At 46.7% G+C, this 17933-nt stretch overlaps 1 protein-coding gene across 1 annotated transcript; it reads left to right on the forward strand.

The window, feature by feature from the left end:
• The first annotated feature begins 337 nt into the window (after window positions 1-337).
• LOC119325163 (glutamate receptor 2.8-like) lies at window positions 338-8537 on the forward strand. The gene is made up of 3 exons (XM_037598917.1): window positions 338-647; window positions 5499-7136; window positions 7225-8537. Exons 1-3 carry the CDS (start codon window positions 338-340, stop codon window positions 8304-8306), a joined length of 3030 nt encoding a protein of 1009 aa, XP_037454814.1. The 3' UTR covers window positions 8307-8537.
• The last annotated feature ends 9396 nt before the right edge of the window (window positions 8538-17933 follow it).

The following is a 17933-nucleotide window of genomic DNA, read 5'->3' on the forward strand; positions in this document are numbered from 1 at the left end:
AAGAAAAAGAGTTTACCCAGGAAAAAAAAGGAACAGTTGCTAGCGCAGAGTCGTCGATCGACATCCACCCTGGACGGTTCAGACCGGTTCCTACGCTGCTATGTAACTTTCGATCGTACGTAGTACGTGGCCCACCCTCAGCGCGCGCGCGCAGACAAGTCAAAGTCAAGAGTAGTTTTCAAGAGCAACCTCAGCAACGTCGCGGTACGCCACCGGAATACAAGTCGCCGGCCGGGTGGGTGCGCGCGAGGCTGGGCGAGACCCATCCAGGTCGCGTATATATGAGTGAGGACGGCGCCGGCTTGAGCGGGCATCAGTCTTCCCAAGTTGCAAGACCATGGTGCGAGCGCCCTCGCCTTCTTCTCTCCTCTACGCTCTGCTGCTCGTCGTGACCGCGCTGGTCGGGCAGTACCCGGCGGGCTCGCTACGGGTGGCGACGGCGCAGACCGTGGCGGCGCCGGTGCCGGTCCGCGTCGGGGTGATCCTGGACTGGTCGACCAAGGAGTCGTCGGCGGTGTCGCTGAGGCGGCGGACCGGCATTCAGATGGCGGTGGAGGACTACTACGCGGCGCACCCGGGCTCGGCCACCAGGGTGGAGCTCCACTTCAGCGACTCCAAAGGGGACGTCGTCGGCGCCGCTTCCGCCGGTAAGCTCCCTCCCTCCCCTGCCGCACACACCTGTTCCACTTCCACCTAGCTAGCTGCTGCATGCTTTTCTAATCATAAGCTCTTTCCCTTCATGCTGAAATGAATCTTGCTTCTCTGATTAAGCCCTTAATTACGCCGCGATAACACTTCAAATCGCACGCTCGTCTTGAGCACCATCTTCCGTTTTGAGTTTTCCAGTGGTGGATGCTGCGCGCGTATGCAGTATGTTTTTTTAGTGAAGCGTCTATGTAGTATGTGGTGTATCTTCTATATCTAAATAGCTGGACTCCACTAACTATTTCTCTCAGCATGCAAGCATTGTCATATCATGGCACAACATGGATGAAAAAAGATCCACCTCACTATCATATGTCTCTCAACATGCAAGCATACCACTTCATCATGAAATATGCATGAAAAAAGACTTACCTCAACATGCAAAAATACATGAGAACTTTTATTCTATTATGCTATTTATATTTAATAAACGTTTCACAACTCTATAGTAATCAAACATAGTAAATTATATGTATTTTAAGTTTTAGATCACTTCAAATATTCATGTTTCATACAACGAATCATATTCATATTCCTGCAACAACGTGTGGGGTATCATCTAGTTAAGTATTATGTGCACCTTGAGCCATCTAGATGTTGTATGATCCACTATTTATCGTGTCATGTCGCATCGTGGCCTTGTCGCCATTTTGTCCGGGCAACTAGCTAGCTCCTCGATCGTCAACACATGGATGGCGATCGCACGGGGCCTCAGTTTTTTATTATTTTTATTTAGTGAAAATGATCAGATCTATTTAAAAGTTTGTCGGAAGTACAAAGCATTTCAGATATAATGAAAATTACACAAAGATTATAAGATCACCGAACAACCACCACGATCGCACGGGGCCTCAAGTTAACAACCACGACATCTTCATCGAACTATGTTGGAATCCCAACTAATCCAACCCACATGGCATAGACTGTCACTTTTAACCGCTAATGATGGACTCCGGAGCGTAAATATTCGTTAGTTCTGTCAGGGTTTGTCAGGGTCGGCTGCATAATTATTGTTGAGAACTCCATGCCATCCACGTCACCTTCTCACCCTGTCCATCCGGTTGACAAGTTTAATGAAATGAGTGAAATAATTTTTCTGAAATGAGTAAAACCAATTTTCATATTATCATATATATGAAGTAGATTTCAGTGTGAAATGTGTGAAACTTTTTTTGAGATGAAAATATGTGAAACTTGTTATTAAAAAACATGAAATTGTTATCTAAAAAAATGTAAAACTGATTATTTCAAATTAGTTTTTCGAAATTGGTGAAATCATTTTCTAAACCGTGTGAAACCAGACTTTTGAAATATGATATTTATGAATGTGCTCATTTCTGTATCCAAAAATGATATTCGTGAAATATATTTCACCAATATCATATTTCAATTTGAAATACAAATTCACAAATATTAGTTTTACATGTTGAAATATGCAGCCTTCACAAAATATCCAAGGAACAAACAAAGGATGATGGATGTTTTGCCATTACATACGGCACCGGTAGAAAACCCATTTTCATGCACGTCCACTTCTCACCTTGCCCATCCGGCTTAATTAGGTTATTTGGACTGGTGTGCGTCTGACTGACAAGTCTTCGCGGTCTGGTTCTCCACCGCGTGCGCGTGCCAGCGCGCGAGTTGGTCAAGCTAGCAACTAGTGGCCTGTATATTACTCACGGTGAGTACATCTGATTGGGACTGATTGATTTAACCCCAAGTGTTAGCTAGCTCATGCAGTTGTACATTGGTTTGGCACGACACGACAGAGATGCCTCAAACGCCATGATCCAAGTTTCAACTGGTGTGGTCATGTGGGCGTATGTGCACCATGCATCGATCGGGTCACCACCGTCTGAACGCTCGGTCGTCCAAGTTTTTAATGCTGAAAATCTTTCTGCCCTATAGTTGTCATGGCTAGTCATCAACTCTTCATCATCATCGATCGGTCATCAGTGGATACCTTTGCTTAGCCACATGCATGCAGTCCAAGCTAGTGCTCTCTTCCTTTCAAAATAATTGGAGTTCTAGAAATTTTTTAAGTCAACTATTTAAAATTTAACGATGTCCGTAGAAATATCCGTAAAGATCTACTCCCTCCGATCCAAAAAAGAGTGTTGTGGCTTAAGTTCAAATTTAAACTAAAACTGAATTAAAGCCACAACACTTTTTTTTGAATGGGAGGGAGTACAATAATAATAATAATAATAATAATAATAATAATAATAATAATAATAATAATAATAATAATAATAATAATACATAAATATATTTCATAATTAATCTGATGGATTAATTTTGGTTTCGTAGATGTTGGTACATTTTATATAGAGTTGACCAAACTTAATAAAGTTTGATTTAGGACAATCCTAAGACTTCAAGTATTTTGGACCGGAGAGAGGAGCATCCATGTTGTCTTGCTATCCGGTCAATTGGGATTATTCACAATAACAAATTTATTATTTTTTTCACATATCCTATATACCTAAGGCCCTGTTTGGTTCATAAGTCCTATGACTTTTTCTAGTCCCAACTAAAAAGTCCCTTCCTGTTTGTTTTCAGAGACTAAAAAGTCTCTAGTCCTTTCCTAGAGGTTATTAAATGTTCATGTTGCCCCTAGTATATAGAAAAATAACAATCAAACAACACCATGGGGTGGCGGGGCAATGGATGAATGGAGGGGCATTGTTGAAAAAGTCTCAAAAAGTCTCAAAAAAGACTCACCTTGAGAGTCTTCTTCATTTAGTCCCAAATGCCTAGTTTAATCCCTAAAAAGTCCCTTCCGTTTGGTAAAAAAGTCTTTAAGAAGGACTTTTTTTAGTCCCTACACAAAAAAGTCCCTGGAAACAAACACCCCCTAAGAAGTTCATCCCTACTATCAAACATGCATAGATGCCACATCATCAACTCCACTACATTTATTTATTTAAACATGCATGCATGAAAATGCTACTCCCTCCGTTCCATAATGTAGTGCCTATAAATTTTTACAAAAATCAAACATTACAAACTTTGACCACGTTTATTCAGAAAAATAGGTACATCTAGAATACCAAATGCACATCATTGGATACATCGTGAGTTATATTTTCAGAATGTACATGTTTGGTATTGTAGATATAGACAATTTTCTCTATACACTTGGTCAAAGTTGGCAAAGTTTGACTTTCACAAAAATCTATAGGCACTACATTGTGGAATGGAGGGAGTACCTATACTAATTCCCTCACCGTGCACACATCCCACCATCCACTACTTTTATTTCTCTCAACATGCATGAGAGATACAACTTAATATTTATTTTATAATTAGATATAATCAAATACAAAAATATCATATGTATTTTAAATCTTTAGTCTCATATGTAAATGCAAGACAACCAAATCTCTTAAAAATAATATATTTTAATCAATTCCCGCATGTTCCCGCCGCAACACACGGGGGTCATATAGTTTCTACAGTTGTTTTCTTCTTGTATATTTATTTATTGCGGATGGAAAGGAGTTTTATTAATCAACCAGGGAGCAAATTCAGCCTTACAGAGGTCTGGAACAACATACGTTCCCGACCCAGCCACACCACTATGCGGCCTTCAGTTCTACCAAAAGCTGCTAAATAATGGCTAACACTATTCTGTTCCCTACGTACATATGTAACTTAGACCTCCTTCCTTCATTCAGAAGCCTCTGAATCTGATCAATCAGCATAGAATAACAAGACCGGTCTTTCTCTGAAGACTTGATCATGTTTAGCGCGACGAGACAATCCATCTCCACATCTATCGGCTATTGCGCCCATTGCAGGGCGAGGTTAATGCCCTCCATATGCAGGCTAGCAGTTCGGCCTCCAGGGGTTCCGCGCACACCCGCAGTTCTCGGCAAGAGGAGAAGATGATCTCGCTGATGCTGTTGCAGAGGATCATATACCCGCCCCGGGCGTCCCTGTGTTGGCGCAGAAGGATCCATCCACATTCAGCTTAGTACATCCTTCAGCCGGTGGAGTCCATCTAGGTGCAGGCGCACTAGTAGATCCCGTCGGGGCATGTGGTCATGGGGTCCGAGGCCTCACCACCTCCACCACTTGTTTTCCTTTCACCGTATCAGTGGTAGGATTGTTCTGGATGCCCCCAAGTGAGTCAATGTAGCTTAGGAGGAATCTCTTCGAGGCTTCTACCGGGGACGCTGGCTTGTTGTGAGTCATTTCGCTCCGAACGTGCCAACAACGCCACAACATCATCATAAGCTCCATCCTCTCCGTGTCAGGAAGGCATAGAGAGTTTGGGCGAGCCACTCTGTGCCCGTCCGCTGGAAGTTCGTCGCATTAGGAATTCGCCAGTGCTCTGCCTTCGCTTGCTATAACGCCACCGCCCTAGGGCATCTGCAAAAAACATGAAACATGTCCTCCTGCTCCATTGCATAGAGGGGACATTGGTCAGAGACCTCCAAACCGCGCCGTTTTTTATTAACCCAGGTGGGCAGGGCACCTCCAAATAAAAGCACAGAGGGCTCGTCGCCCGTCCGGTGCCCTGCTCGCCGCGACTGAAGAAGATCAAAGATGATCCTTCAAAATAGTACTCCCTCCGTTCCGATTTACTCGTAATCAGAACGGAGGGAGTAATTAACAAAAGAAAATGTATGTGGTCTTAAAATTCATATCGTTGCTAGGTGGTTTACAGATCTGGTTGTAATTTGTATTACATCTGGTATTCTTTATACTTTCATGATTAAAAATGAATAGATGGGATGTTTCTCGTGGGAGAAAAAACTCATATCGTTGCTGTTGTTTGCATGCAGCGCTGGACCTGATCAAGAACGCGCAGGTGCAGGCCATAATCGGGCCCAAGACGTCGGCGGAGGCAGAGTTCGTGGCCCACCTCGGCAGCCGCGCCCACGTCCCCGTGCTTTCCTACTCCGCCACCTCCCCGTCCATCACCTCGACGCAGACGCCCTACTTCGTGCGCACCGCCGCCAATGACTCCTTCCAGGCCACCCCCGTCGCCTCCGTCCTCGCAAGCTTCGGATGGCGCGCGGTGGCCGTCCTGCACGAGGACTCGCCCTTCGGTGCCGGCATCCTCCCAGCGCTCGCCGACGCACTCCAGAGCGTCGACAGCGCGGCGATCGTGGACCGCGTGCCCGTGCCGAGCCGCGCGGACGAAGATGCCCTTGACGCGCTCCTCTACCGCCTCAAGGCGATGCCGACACGTGTGTTCGTCGTGCACGCCTCACACAGCCTCGCCGCGCAGCTCTTCCGGCGAGCCAGCAAAGCCGGGATGATGTCCGACGGCTACGCCTGGGTCGCCACCGACGGCGTAGGCAACTTCGTGGACAGGTTCGACCCCGAGGACCTCGACTCCATGCAGGGCGTCGGCAGCCTCCGTCCTCACGTGGTGTACACGAACCAAGTCAAGAACTTCTCTGCGAGGTTCAGGGCGAGGTTCCGGAGGGAGAACCCGGCCTCCAACGATGACGTCCTCAACGACGCCACTGTGACGGGGCTCTGGTCGTACGACACGGCGTGGGCGATCGCCGCGGCAGCCGAGGCGGCCAGCGTCCCCGGCCCAGCATTTCGGACACCGCAGAATAGCACGGCACGTACAGACCTGGACAAGCTCGGCGTGTCGACCACCGGAGAGGCGCTTCTTAGGGCGATTCTCAACACGACGTTCGACGGGATGGCAGGCAGGTTCAAGCTGGTGGACGGGCAGCTGCAGGTCGCGGCGTACGAGGTCGTGAACATCATCGGAAACGGCGCGGTGACGGTAGGATTCTGGACACCGGAGTCCGGCATCTCGCGGGACCTTAAAGACGGCAGCGGCAAGGCTGCGCGGCAGCTGAAACCCATCCTTTGGCCGGGCGAGATGTTGTCCCCGCCGAGAGGCTGGACGCCGTCGCAGAACGGGCGGGTGCTCAAGGTCGCCGTACCGGTGAAGCACGGGTTCAAGCAGTTCGTGGACGTCGTCATCTCCGACAACTCGACGACACCGAAGATCACCGGGTACTGCATCGACGTGTTCAACGAGGTGATGAAGAACCTGTCCTACCCGGTGAGCTACCAGTACGTGCCGTTCCCCGACAGCCCGGACTCGTACGAGATGCTGGTGGACCAGGTGAGTGGGAAGAAGGCGGACATCGTGGTCGGGGACGTGACGATCACGGCGAGCAGGATGGAGGAGGTGGACTTCACGATGCCGTTCACGGAGTCCGGGTGGGCCATGGTGGTGGCGACGGAGCCGGACACGAGCGGCAGCATGTGGATCTTCCTGCAGCCGCTCACCACCAGCCTTTGGCTCGCCAGCCTCGCCTTCTTCTGCTTCACCGGCTTCGTGGTGTGGGTCATCGAGCACCGCGTCAACCCGGAGTTCCGGGGCACGCCGTCGCAGCAGTTCGGCCTCATCTTCTACTTTGCCTTCTCTACCCTCGTCTTCTCACACAGTAATTCATTTACTAACCATCTCATTATTTAACGAAGCATGCATATCGATCTCCTAATTAACCAATCTTTGATGTTTAAATTTTCCAGAGGAGAAGCTGGAGAGCAACCTGTCGAGATTCGTGGTGATCATATGGGTGTTCGTGGTGCTAATCCTGACATCGAGCTACACGGCGAGCCTGACGTCGATGCTGACGGTGCAGCAGCTCCGACCGACAGTGACAGACGTGAAGGAACTCCAGAGGCGCGGTCAGTACATCGGGTACCAAGAGGGCACCTTCATCAAGCCAAGGCTCAAGAAGATGGGCTTCCACGAGCGAAAGATGAGAAAGTACAGCTCGGAGGAGGAGTACGCCGACGCGCTGTCCAAGGGCTCGGCTAACGGCGGCGTGGACGCGGTGTTTGATGAAATCCCGTACCTGAAGTTGTTCCTGTCGCAGCACTGCGACGGGTACATGCAGGTGGGACCTGTGTACAAGACGGACGGCTTCGGGTTCGTCTTCCCAAGGGGGTCTCCCATGACAGGAGATGTGTCACGGGGCATCCTAAACCTGGCTGAAGGGGACACGATGGCGCAGATTGAGAAGGCGTGGTTCGGCGAGCCTGGCACTTGCCAGAATGCGCTGGGCGGCATCGGCAGCGTCGGCGGCTCGTCGAACCTCAGCTTCTGGAGCTTTGGCGGGCTATTCCTCATCACCGGCGTCGTCTCCAGCCTCATGCTGCTGCTCTACCTCGCCATCTTTGCCTACCGCGAGCGCGAGGAGCTCCGGGAGGCGGAGGCGAGGGCTGAGGCTGAGGCCGGCTCCGGGAGCGTGTCGGTGCGGAGGCTGCGCGCGTGGCTGCAGCACTTCGATAGGAAGGACCTCAAGTCACCCACCTTCAAGGTGTGGAACGACGAGTCCGTAAGAAACGGCAGTGACTTTGCGGGTAGGACGCCAAGATGGAACGACAGTGCTGGCGACGCTAGTATGACGCCGAGGGCCAGCGGGGAGGAACACGCCATGGGAGGGACGACCCCGCTGAGCGTGTACATCAGCTCCGAGATGAACGCCGGCTCTTCGCCGGAGGGGACACCAGTATCAGAGATCAGTGAGTCATTCGAGAAGAGGATCGAGGGGGCAACAACCGTTGTGGAGGTGACAAGGCCAGCGGCCTCTCGGTTGCAGCAGTAGATTCTGCTATCTCCGTTGCTAAATATAAGTATTTTAAAAAGTTACAAGAAAACAATATACGAAGCAAAATGAATGAATTTATGTTTTAAAATATGTTTATATACATTGTACGTAGTCCGTTTTAAAATCTCTAGAAAGACATATAAAAGCATTAGTGTCTAATCACTCTTATATTTCCCTACAGAGGGAGTATCTAGAAACGGAGGGAGTATTAGTTTTGTACTAGGATTAGAGCGCATTTGCATGAGGACTGTATTGGATTATAAATGCTCTTTTGCCCATATAATACAATAATGTCTGGTTAATATCTAAGGACCATTTAGGTTCGTGGCAAGTGGTGGAAAATTTAGTACCATAATGCTAGTGGAGTGAGAGTGAGACCCATTTCTGAGGGCTGCTCTACCACTTGCCTTTGGAAGCTTGGGAAGAGGAATTGTATATGCATGTTCCTCCTCCCTCCGCCGCTCGCCTTGCCACGTCTCCTCACAACGCCCGCGGGTTGTGGTAATGAGCCAAGCCTTATTTTTGCCGGCCAGATATGGTTAATTAATCTCGGATTAATTGACAACTTGCTACAGTAGTGGCGCTGTCCAAGACGTTGGACCATTGGCTGTTCGAGGACTCAGTCGTGGGCCTGAGCCGAGGCCCATCTACCAGACGGCCTATATAAGAAGGTTTTGGCCAGTGGAGTGAATTCTAACTTACTCACTCCCTCCTGCACAACCCTAGTCGTCATGTACTATTCATCTCTCTATGCTACTTCCGGCGATCCCATCCTGACGACCCCGTGCATTGTTGTTCGGAAGAGCAGGTGCCTTCGGAACCCTGTTGTTTGAGATCCTGCCCGGGAGAACGGCAATAAGGTTTTTGGAGAGTGTCTCGACACGTCTGCTCCTGATCCGCCCCAGACTCCGCCTTCCTCTGCTTCCACTACTTCCCCTGCATCGACACCATGGTTGAAGACGTCGGCGCCAAGAAGAAGGCGCCCATCCCTCGTTTACTCGTTCGTGTGCTAGCCGTATATGTTGTGTTCATAGATTTTTCGATTCTATGTACTGTATGTGCTCACATGCTTAGATATCGGTATGAGTTGCATACCGTCATTGCCATGCTTGCTATTTACTCATGGATTAGTCTAATAGAAAATGTGCTAATATATCCAATAATACAAAAACCTTATTTTAGGCACTTTCCGATTCAAGGCTTTGCCGCTACACTGAGACCGAAAAAGTTTAATGAAACGCATTTTAAGCATTGGCAGACAAGGACCACCTTATGGCTCACAAGTCATAACAATGAACATGTTCTGGGTTGATGGTGTGTCTCTCAGGGAAATGATTGCTCCTGGACAGGGGAAGGCGTTTAGGGAGGCAACCACCATCTTGGTTGGAGCAGTTCTAAGCGTGATCGAAGACAAGTTGGTTGATGCATATATTCATATGTGCGTCGCCAAAAACTTGTGGGATGCGCTCAAAGTTACGTTCGCAACAGATGCTGGAAGCGAACTGTATGCTATCGAGCAGTTCGATGATTATATGATGTTGGAAATACTCCCTCTGTCCTTAAAAGAGTGTATTTCCAACTTTGTTGGAAAGTCAAAATTTTTATGTTTGCCCATATTTATACAATAATAGATCAAAATTTATGCCATCAAATTAGTAGCATTAGATTCATGATAAAATATATTTTTTTCATATACATATTTGGTTTCATAAGCATTGACATATTTTTGCACAAACTCGGTCAAACTTTGAGATAGTTTGACTGTCCAAAAAAGTTGGAAGTACACTCTGAAGGAAATATGCCCTAGAGGCAATAATAAACTTATTATTTATTTCCTTATTTCATGATAAATGTTTATTATTCATGCTAGAGTTGTATTAACCGGAAACTTAGTACATGTGTGAATACATAAACAAAACATAGTGTCCCTAGTATGCCTCTACTTGACTAGCTCGTTAATCAAAGATGGTTATGTTTCCTAACCATAGACATGTGTTGTCATTTGATTAACGGGATCACATCATTAGGAGAATGATGTGATGGACATGACCCATCCATTAGCTTAGCATTATGATCGTTATAGTTTCATTGCTACTGCTCTCTTCATGACTTATACATGTTACTCGGACTATGAGATTATGCAACTCCCGAATACCGGAGGAACACTTTGTGTGCTACCAAACGTCAGAACGCAAATGAGTGATTATAAATGTGCTCTACTGGTGTCTCCGAAGGTGTTTTTTGGGTTGGCATATATCGAGATTAGGATTTGTCACTCTGTATTTCAGAGAGGTATCTCTGGGCCCTCTAGGTAATACTCATCACTATAAGCCTTGCAAGCATTGTAACTAATGAGTTAGTTGCGGGATGAAATATTATGGAACGAGTAAAGATACTTGCCGGTAACGAGATTGAACTAGGTATAATGATACCGATGATCAAATCTCGAGCAAGTAACATACTGATGACAAAGAGAACAACGTATGTTGTTATGCGGTTTGACCGATAAAGATCTTCGTAGAATATGTAGGAACCAATATGAGCATCCAGGTTCCGCTATTGGTTATTGACAGGAGACGTGTCTCGGTCATGTCTACATAGTTCTCAAACCCATAGGGTCCGCACGCTTAACGTTCGATGACGATTTGTATTATGAGTTATGTGATTTGATGACCGAAGTTTGTTTGGAGTCCCGGATGAGATCACAGACATGACGAGGAGTCTCGAAATGGTCAAGAGGTAAATATTCATATATTGGAAGGTTGCATTCGGACATCGGAATGGTTCCGAGTGATTCGGGCATTTTTCCGGAGTACCGGGAGGTTACCGAAACCCCCCGGAAAAAGATATGGGCCTTATGGGCCATAGGAGAGAGGCTAACCAGCCCACAAGGGGCTGGTGTGCCCCCTACAAGGGAGGAGGCCGAATTGGACTTGGGAAGGGGGCGCCACCCCCCTTTCCTTCTCCTACTCCCTCTCCTTCCCCTTTTCACCCTCCGGTAGAAGGAAAAAAGGGTGGGGCCGAATCCTGCTAGGACTGGAGTCCAGGTAGGACTCCCCTTTCTCTGGCGCGCCCCTTGCTGGCCGGCCTCCTCCTCCCCTCCTTTATATACGGGGGCAGGGGGCACCCCAAAGACACTACAGACAACACAAGTTGATCTTTTCGCCGTGTGCGGTGCCTCCCTCCACAGTTATACACCTCGGTCATATCGTCGTAGTGCTTAGGCGAAGCCCTGCGCTGGTAACTTCATCATCACTGTTGCCACACCGTCGTGCTGACAAAACTCTCCCTCGGCCTCAACTGGATCAAGAGTACGAGGGACGTCATCGAGCTGAACACGGAGGTGCCGCACGTTCGGTACTTGGATCAGTTGGATCGCGAAAACGTTCGACTACATCAACCGCGTTAACTAAATGCTTCCTCTTTTGGTCTACGAGGGTACGTAGACAACACTCTCCCCTCTCGTTGCTATGCATCACATAGATAGATCTTGCATGATCGTAGGAAATTTTTTGAAATTACTGCGTTCCCCAACAGTGACATCCGAGCCAGGTCTATGCGTAGATGTTATATGCACCAGTAGAACACAAAGAGTTGTGGGCAATAATAGTCATACTGCTTACCATCATGTCATACTTTGATTCGGTGGTATTGTTGGATGAAGTGGCTCAGACCTACATTACGCGTACGCTTACGCGAGACTGGTTCTACCGACGTGCTTCGCACACAGGTGGCTAGTGAGTGTCTGTTTCTCCAACTTTAGTTGAATCGAGTGTGGCTACGCCTGGTCCTTGTTGAAGGTTAAAACAACACACCTGATGAAAAATCATTGTGGTTTTAATGCGTAGGTAAGAACGGTTCTTGCTAAGCCTGTAGCAGCCACGTAAAACTTGCAACAACAAAGTAGAGGACGTCTAACTTGTTTTTGCAGGGCTTGTTGTGATGTGATATGGTCAAAGCATGATGTGACATAATTTGTTGTATGATATGATCATGTTTTGTAACAAAGTTATCGGCAACTAGCAGGAGCCATATGGTTGTCGCTTTATTGTATGCAATGCAATCGCCATGTAATTGTTTTACTTTATCACTAAGCGTTAGTGATAATTGTAGTAACAATAGATGGCGAGATGACAACGATGCTATGATGGAGATCAAGGTGTCGCAACGGTGACGATGGAGATCATGACGATGCTTCGGTGATGGAGATCATGAGCACAAGATTATGATGGCCATATCATGTCACATATTTTGATTGCATGTGATGTTTATCTTTTATGCATCTTATTTTGCTTAGTACGGCGATAGCATTATAAGATGATCCCTTACTAAATTTCAAGGTATAAGTGTTCTCCCTGAGTATGCACCGTTGCTATAGTTCTTCGTGCTGAGACACCACGTGGGTGTGATAGGCTCTATGTTCACATACAATGGGTGCAAGCCAGTTTTGCACATGCAGAATACTCGGGTTAAACTTGACGAGCCTAGCATATGCAGATATGGCCTCGGAACACTGGAGACCGAAAGGTCGAGCGTAAATCATATAGTAGATATGATCAACATAGTGATGTTCACCATTGAAAACTACTCCATCTCACGTGATGATTGCTACCTTTTAAGCACTGCATTGGTTTTCCCTTGAAGAGGAAAGGATGATGTAGCAAAATAGCGTAAGTATTTCCCTCAGTTTTTGAGAACCAAGGTATCCATCCAGTAGGAGGCTCCTCAAAATTCCCTCGTACCTACACAAACAAACAAGAACCTTGCAACCAATGCGATAAAGGGGTTGTTAATCCCTTCACGGTAACTTGCGAAAGTGAGATCTGATAGAGATAATAAGATAAGATAAATATTTTTGGTATTTTTATGATATAGATTGGAAAGTAAAGATGCAAATAAAAGTAGATGGGAAACTTATATGATAAAAGATAGACCCGGGGGCCATAGGTTTCACTAGTGGATTCTCTCAAGATAACATAAGTATTACGGTGGGTGAACAAATTACTGTCGAGCAATTGATAGAAAAGTGCATAGTTATGAGATTGTCTAGGCATGATCATGTATATAGGCATCACGTCCGTGACAAGTAGATCGAAACAATTCTGCATCTACTACTATTACTCCACACATCGACCGACTCCTGCCTGCATCTAGAGTATTAAGTTCATGAAGAACAGAGTAACACATTAAGAAAGATGACATGATGTAGAGGGATAAACTCATGCAATATGATATAAACCCCATCTTTTTATCCTCGATGGCAACAATACAATACGTGCCTTGTTGTCCGTGCTGTCACTGGAATGGACACCGCAAGATTGAACCCAAAGCTAAACACTTCTCCCATTGCAAGAAAGATCAATCTAGTAGGCCAAACCAAACTGATAATTCGAAGAGACTTGCAAAGATAACCAATCACACATAAAAGAATTCAGAGAAGATTCAATTATTTCTCATAGATAAACTTGATCATAAACCCACAATTCATCGGATCTCGACAAACACACGCAAAAAAAGTTACATCGAATAGATCTCCAAGAAGATCGAGGAGGACTTGGTATTGAGATTCAAAGAGATAGAATAAGCCATCTAGCTAATACTATGGACCTGAAGGTCTATGGTAAACTACTCAGAACTCATCTGAGAGGCCTTGGAGATGATGTAGAGGCCCTCCATGGTCGATTCCCCCTCCGACGGAGCGCTGGCGAAGGCTCGAAGATGGGATCTCGCGGATACAGAAGGTTGCGGCGGTGGAATTAGGTTTTCGTGGTGCGCCTGGATGTTCTCGGGGTACGTGGATATATATAGGAGGAAGAAGTAGGTCGGTTGAGCCACGAGGGGCCCACGAGGGTGGGGGGCGCATCGGGCACCCTCGTGGCCGCCTCGTTTGCTGCTTGACGTCCACTCCAAGTCTCCTGGTTTGCATTTGTTCCTAAAAGATCGCTCCCGAAGGTTTCATCCCGTTTGGACTCCATTTGATATTCCTTTCTTCAAAACACTGAAATAGGCAAAAAAAACAGCAATTCGGGCCGGGCCTCCGGTTAGTAGGTTAGTCCCAAAAATGATATAAAAGTGTAAAGTAAAGCCCATAAACATCCAAAACGGGTAATATAATAGCATGGAACAATCAAAAATTATAGATACGTTGGAGACGTATCAAGCATCCCAAGCTTAATTCCTACTCGTCCTCGAGTAGGTAAATGATAAAACAGAATTTTTGATGTGCAATGATAACTAGCATATTTCTCAATGTAATTTTCTTTATTGTGGCATGAATGTTCAGATCCAAATGATTCAAAATAAAAGTTCATATTGACATAAAAAACAATAATACTTCAAGCATACTAACAAAGCAATCATGTCTTCTCAAAATAACATGCCTAAAGAAAGCTATCCCTTCAAAATCATATAGTCTGGCTATGCTCTATCTTCATCACATAAAGTATTTAATCATGCACAACCCCGATGACAAGCCAAGCAATTGTTTCATACTTTAGTATTCTCAAACTTTTTCAACTTTCACGCAATACATGAGCGTGAGCCATGGACATAGCACTATATGTGGAATAGAATGATGGTTGTGGGGAAGACAAAAAAGGAGAAGATAGTCTCACATCAACTAGGCGTATCAATGGGCTATGGAGATGCCCATTAAGAGATATCAATGTGAGTGAGTAGGGATTGTCATGCAACGGATGCACTAGAGCTATAGATGTATGAAAGCTCAACAGAAGGAACTAAGTGGGTGTGCATCCAACTTGCTTGCTCACGAAGACCTAGGGTGTTTTGAGGAATCCCATCATTGGAATATACAAGCCAAGTTCTATAATGAAAAATTCCGACTAGTATATGAAAGTGACAACATAGGAGACTCTCTATCATGAAGACCATGGTGGTACTTTGAAGCACAAGTGTGGTAAAAGGATAGTAACATTGTCCCTTCTCTATTTTTCTCTCATTCTTTTTCTTTTTCTTTTTTTCTCTTTTTTTTTATTTGGCCTTTCTCTTTGTTTTGGCCTTTCTCTTTTTTTATAAAGTCTGAAGTCTCATCCCGACTTGTGGGGGAATCATAGTCTCCATCATCCTTTCCTCACTTGGGACAATGCTCTAATAATGAAGATCATCACACTTTTATTTACTTACAACTCAAGATTACAACTCGATACTTAGAACAAATATGACTCTATATGAATGCCTCCGGCGGTGTACCGGGATATCCAATGAATCAAGAGTGACATGTATGGAAGAATTATGAAGGTGGCTTTGCCACAAATATGATGTCAACTACATGATCATGCAAAAGCAATATGACAATGATGATGCGTGTCATAATAAACAGAACAGTGGGAAGTTGCGTGTCATAATACTCTGAAGCCACCAATGCCTCCCGTGCCGCCCATGCCAACAATGGCTCTTTTCTGGACAAAGACTTCGTCACGAGAAAGATTGATGTACTCCTTTTGCTTCTGATCGAGGGTAGATGTGTCCATGAAGAACAAGTACTTCTCCCATTACAACAATCTAGTTCGCTCCTCCATTGCCAATTTCTTATCCTCCAATGCCACCTTCCTCTCCTCGGACGCCAACCTCCTCTCCTCGGCCGCGGCTTCTTGGTTCCCTGCCATCTTCCTCACCTCATTCGCTACCTTTCCTGCGTTAACAATAGCTTCCATAGCATTTTGAGCTTGTCATCTCCCTTCCTCTTCTTCTTTTCTTTTGCGTATTTCTTGCCTCCATTTGGTTTTTTTGGCTTGGAGTAGGCAACCGAGTTTGGTGTAGGGCTTCTCTTGTCGTCATCACTTGATGCCTCCTCCTCATCATCATCCAAATCAATGGTTCACTTACGATTGTTGCTCTCCCCATCATCGATACCATCACGGGGCTTCCATTTCTCATCATCCTTCAACGCTTCATAGCAATGAGGCAAGGTAAATGGTCTCCCTTTCTTGGTATTCTTCTCCTCTCCTTGAAATAAGTTTTGTGCAATAGTGATCTACAAATAAAAGAACAAGTTAACACTTGAAACACCAAGAAGAAGCATGATGAACATGGAAGAATCATGAAAGAAATGGCACTTACCCTATCTCTATCATTAGTTCCACTTGTGTTCAATGTGTCAACCGCCTTAAGTAAGGCCGCCCACCTTTGACAATCTCGGTTGATTATCGACCACCATGAGCGAAGAGATCTTCCTGAGCGGTCAATTCCACTTTTGTTGTGTAGATCAAAGTGCTCCTTCATCCGGAGCCAATATGCATCTCTACTTTGATCCCCTCCAACGACGGGATCCCTCGACACTTGCAACCAAGTATTGCATAGCAAGATGTCTTCGTCCATGGTGTAGTTGCCCCCTCTTCCTTTCGGTGCATCGACGATGCCCTCACCATCCTCGTCCACCTCAAACTCATGATCATCGAAATGCATCTCATTGGTTTGAGACCAATGAGAATTGTTGGAGCCAACACCCATAGTTGACATATATGTCTCATCATTGAAACTACAAAGTATATACAACAAAGCAAATAAGCTATCCATATGCATGCATTCACAAAACAACAACAACAAAAGTGGGTGAAATATTTACCTTGTGGGCATTCCATCGAACACCTTGTGCACGTCAGTCGTCGGTGCAACAAGTGGGCTCACGCCGCCGCATCCATCGCACGCCCTGCAAGCTTCTTCTTCAGCCGCCTAGAGGAGCCGTCCGCCGCCTTGTTCTTCTTCCCGGGCACCTTGCCCGCCTTCGCCCATGCCGCATTTGGGAGCTTCGAGAGGGGGCACGTGGCTTTACGGCGGGCGCCGGCGCGACGCCGCCCACCGCCGAGGTTGTCTGTGGTGGCATGAGAAGGCCGCACGTGATACTGGTGCTTGGAGGAGCTCCGACGGAGCAAACACTCCCCGTGCTAGGGTTTGCGGCGGCGGCGGCGGAGGGGTCGCGGGTTTAGGAAGGGGTGAGGGGGATGTTGGCGCGTTCGTCCATCGGGCGAATTCGCCGGCTGCGGCGCGGGCGGGGCGAAAGCGGCACGGCGGAGAGGGTGCGGCGCGGGCGCTCGAGTGTGCAGCGCGTGGGAGCGGGCGCAGCAAATAAAGGCGCGCAATGCCGTTTCGTCCAGCGCGCTGAACTACTTATGCCGCGTGCGCGGTTTTTGCGCCTCCGCTGGAGCGCCCGGAGCGGCTGCACGTGCGCAAATAACTCAAATTTTTCCAGTGCGGTGCTTATATAGCGCGGCTGTTGGAGATGCTCTTTAGGTTTCGTGCGATGTTTGTTTGGCATTAGGCCCGGATATTCGGCACACCTTCGTCAATGGAATAGGAGTAGCAACAGATGTTGCCTAGATGGTGACTTCAGACTGACTTATGTATTACTTTGTATGGTTTCTGTAAATAATTAATAAAATGGCCGGCATCTATCCTCTTTTTTTTTGAAAAAAACATAGCTTTCAATCGTACGTGCTAGTGGCCCAAGGCCCACCTCGCGGTACGCCACCGGAATACAAGTCGCCGGGTGGGTGCGCACGAGGCTAGACCCGTCCAGGTCGCGTATAAATGAGTGCGGCCGGCGCTAGCTTGAGCGGGCATCAGTCAGATCGCGCATCGCGTAGCTTCTTCCCAAGTTGCAAGACC

Source organism: Triticum dicoccoides, chromosome 6B (genome assembly GCF_002162155.2).
Source record: "Triticum dicoccoides isolate Atlit2015 ecotype Zavitan chromosome 6B, WEW_v2.0, whole genome shotgun sequence".
Lineage (NCBI taxonomy): Eukaryota > Viridiplantae > Streptophyta > Magnoliopsida > Poales > Poaceae > Triticum > Triticum dicoccoides.

Coding starts and splice junctions, on each gene's coding strand:
- LOC119325163 (XM_037598917.1), top strand. CDS start 338: ATGGTGCGAGCGCCCTCGCCTTCTTCTCTCCTCTACGCTCTGCTGCTC. Junction 648..5,498: donor CGTCGGCGCCGCTTCCGCCG/GTAAGCTCCCTC, acceptor GTTTGCATGCAG/CGCTGGACCTGATCAAGAAC. Junction 7,137..7,224: donor TACCCTCGTCTTCTCACACA/GTAATTCATTTA, acceptor TAAATTTTCCAG/AGGAGAAGCTGGAGAGCAAC.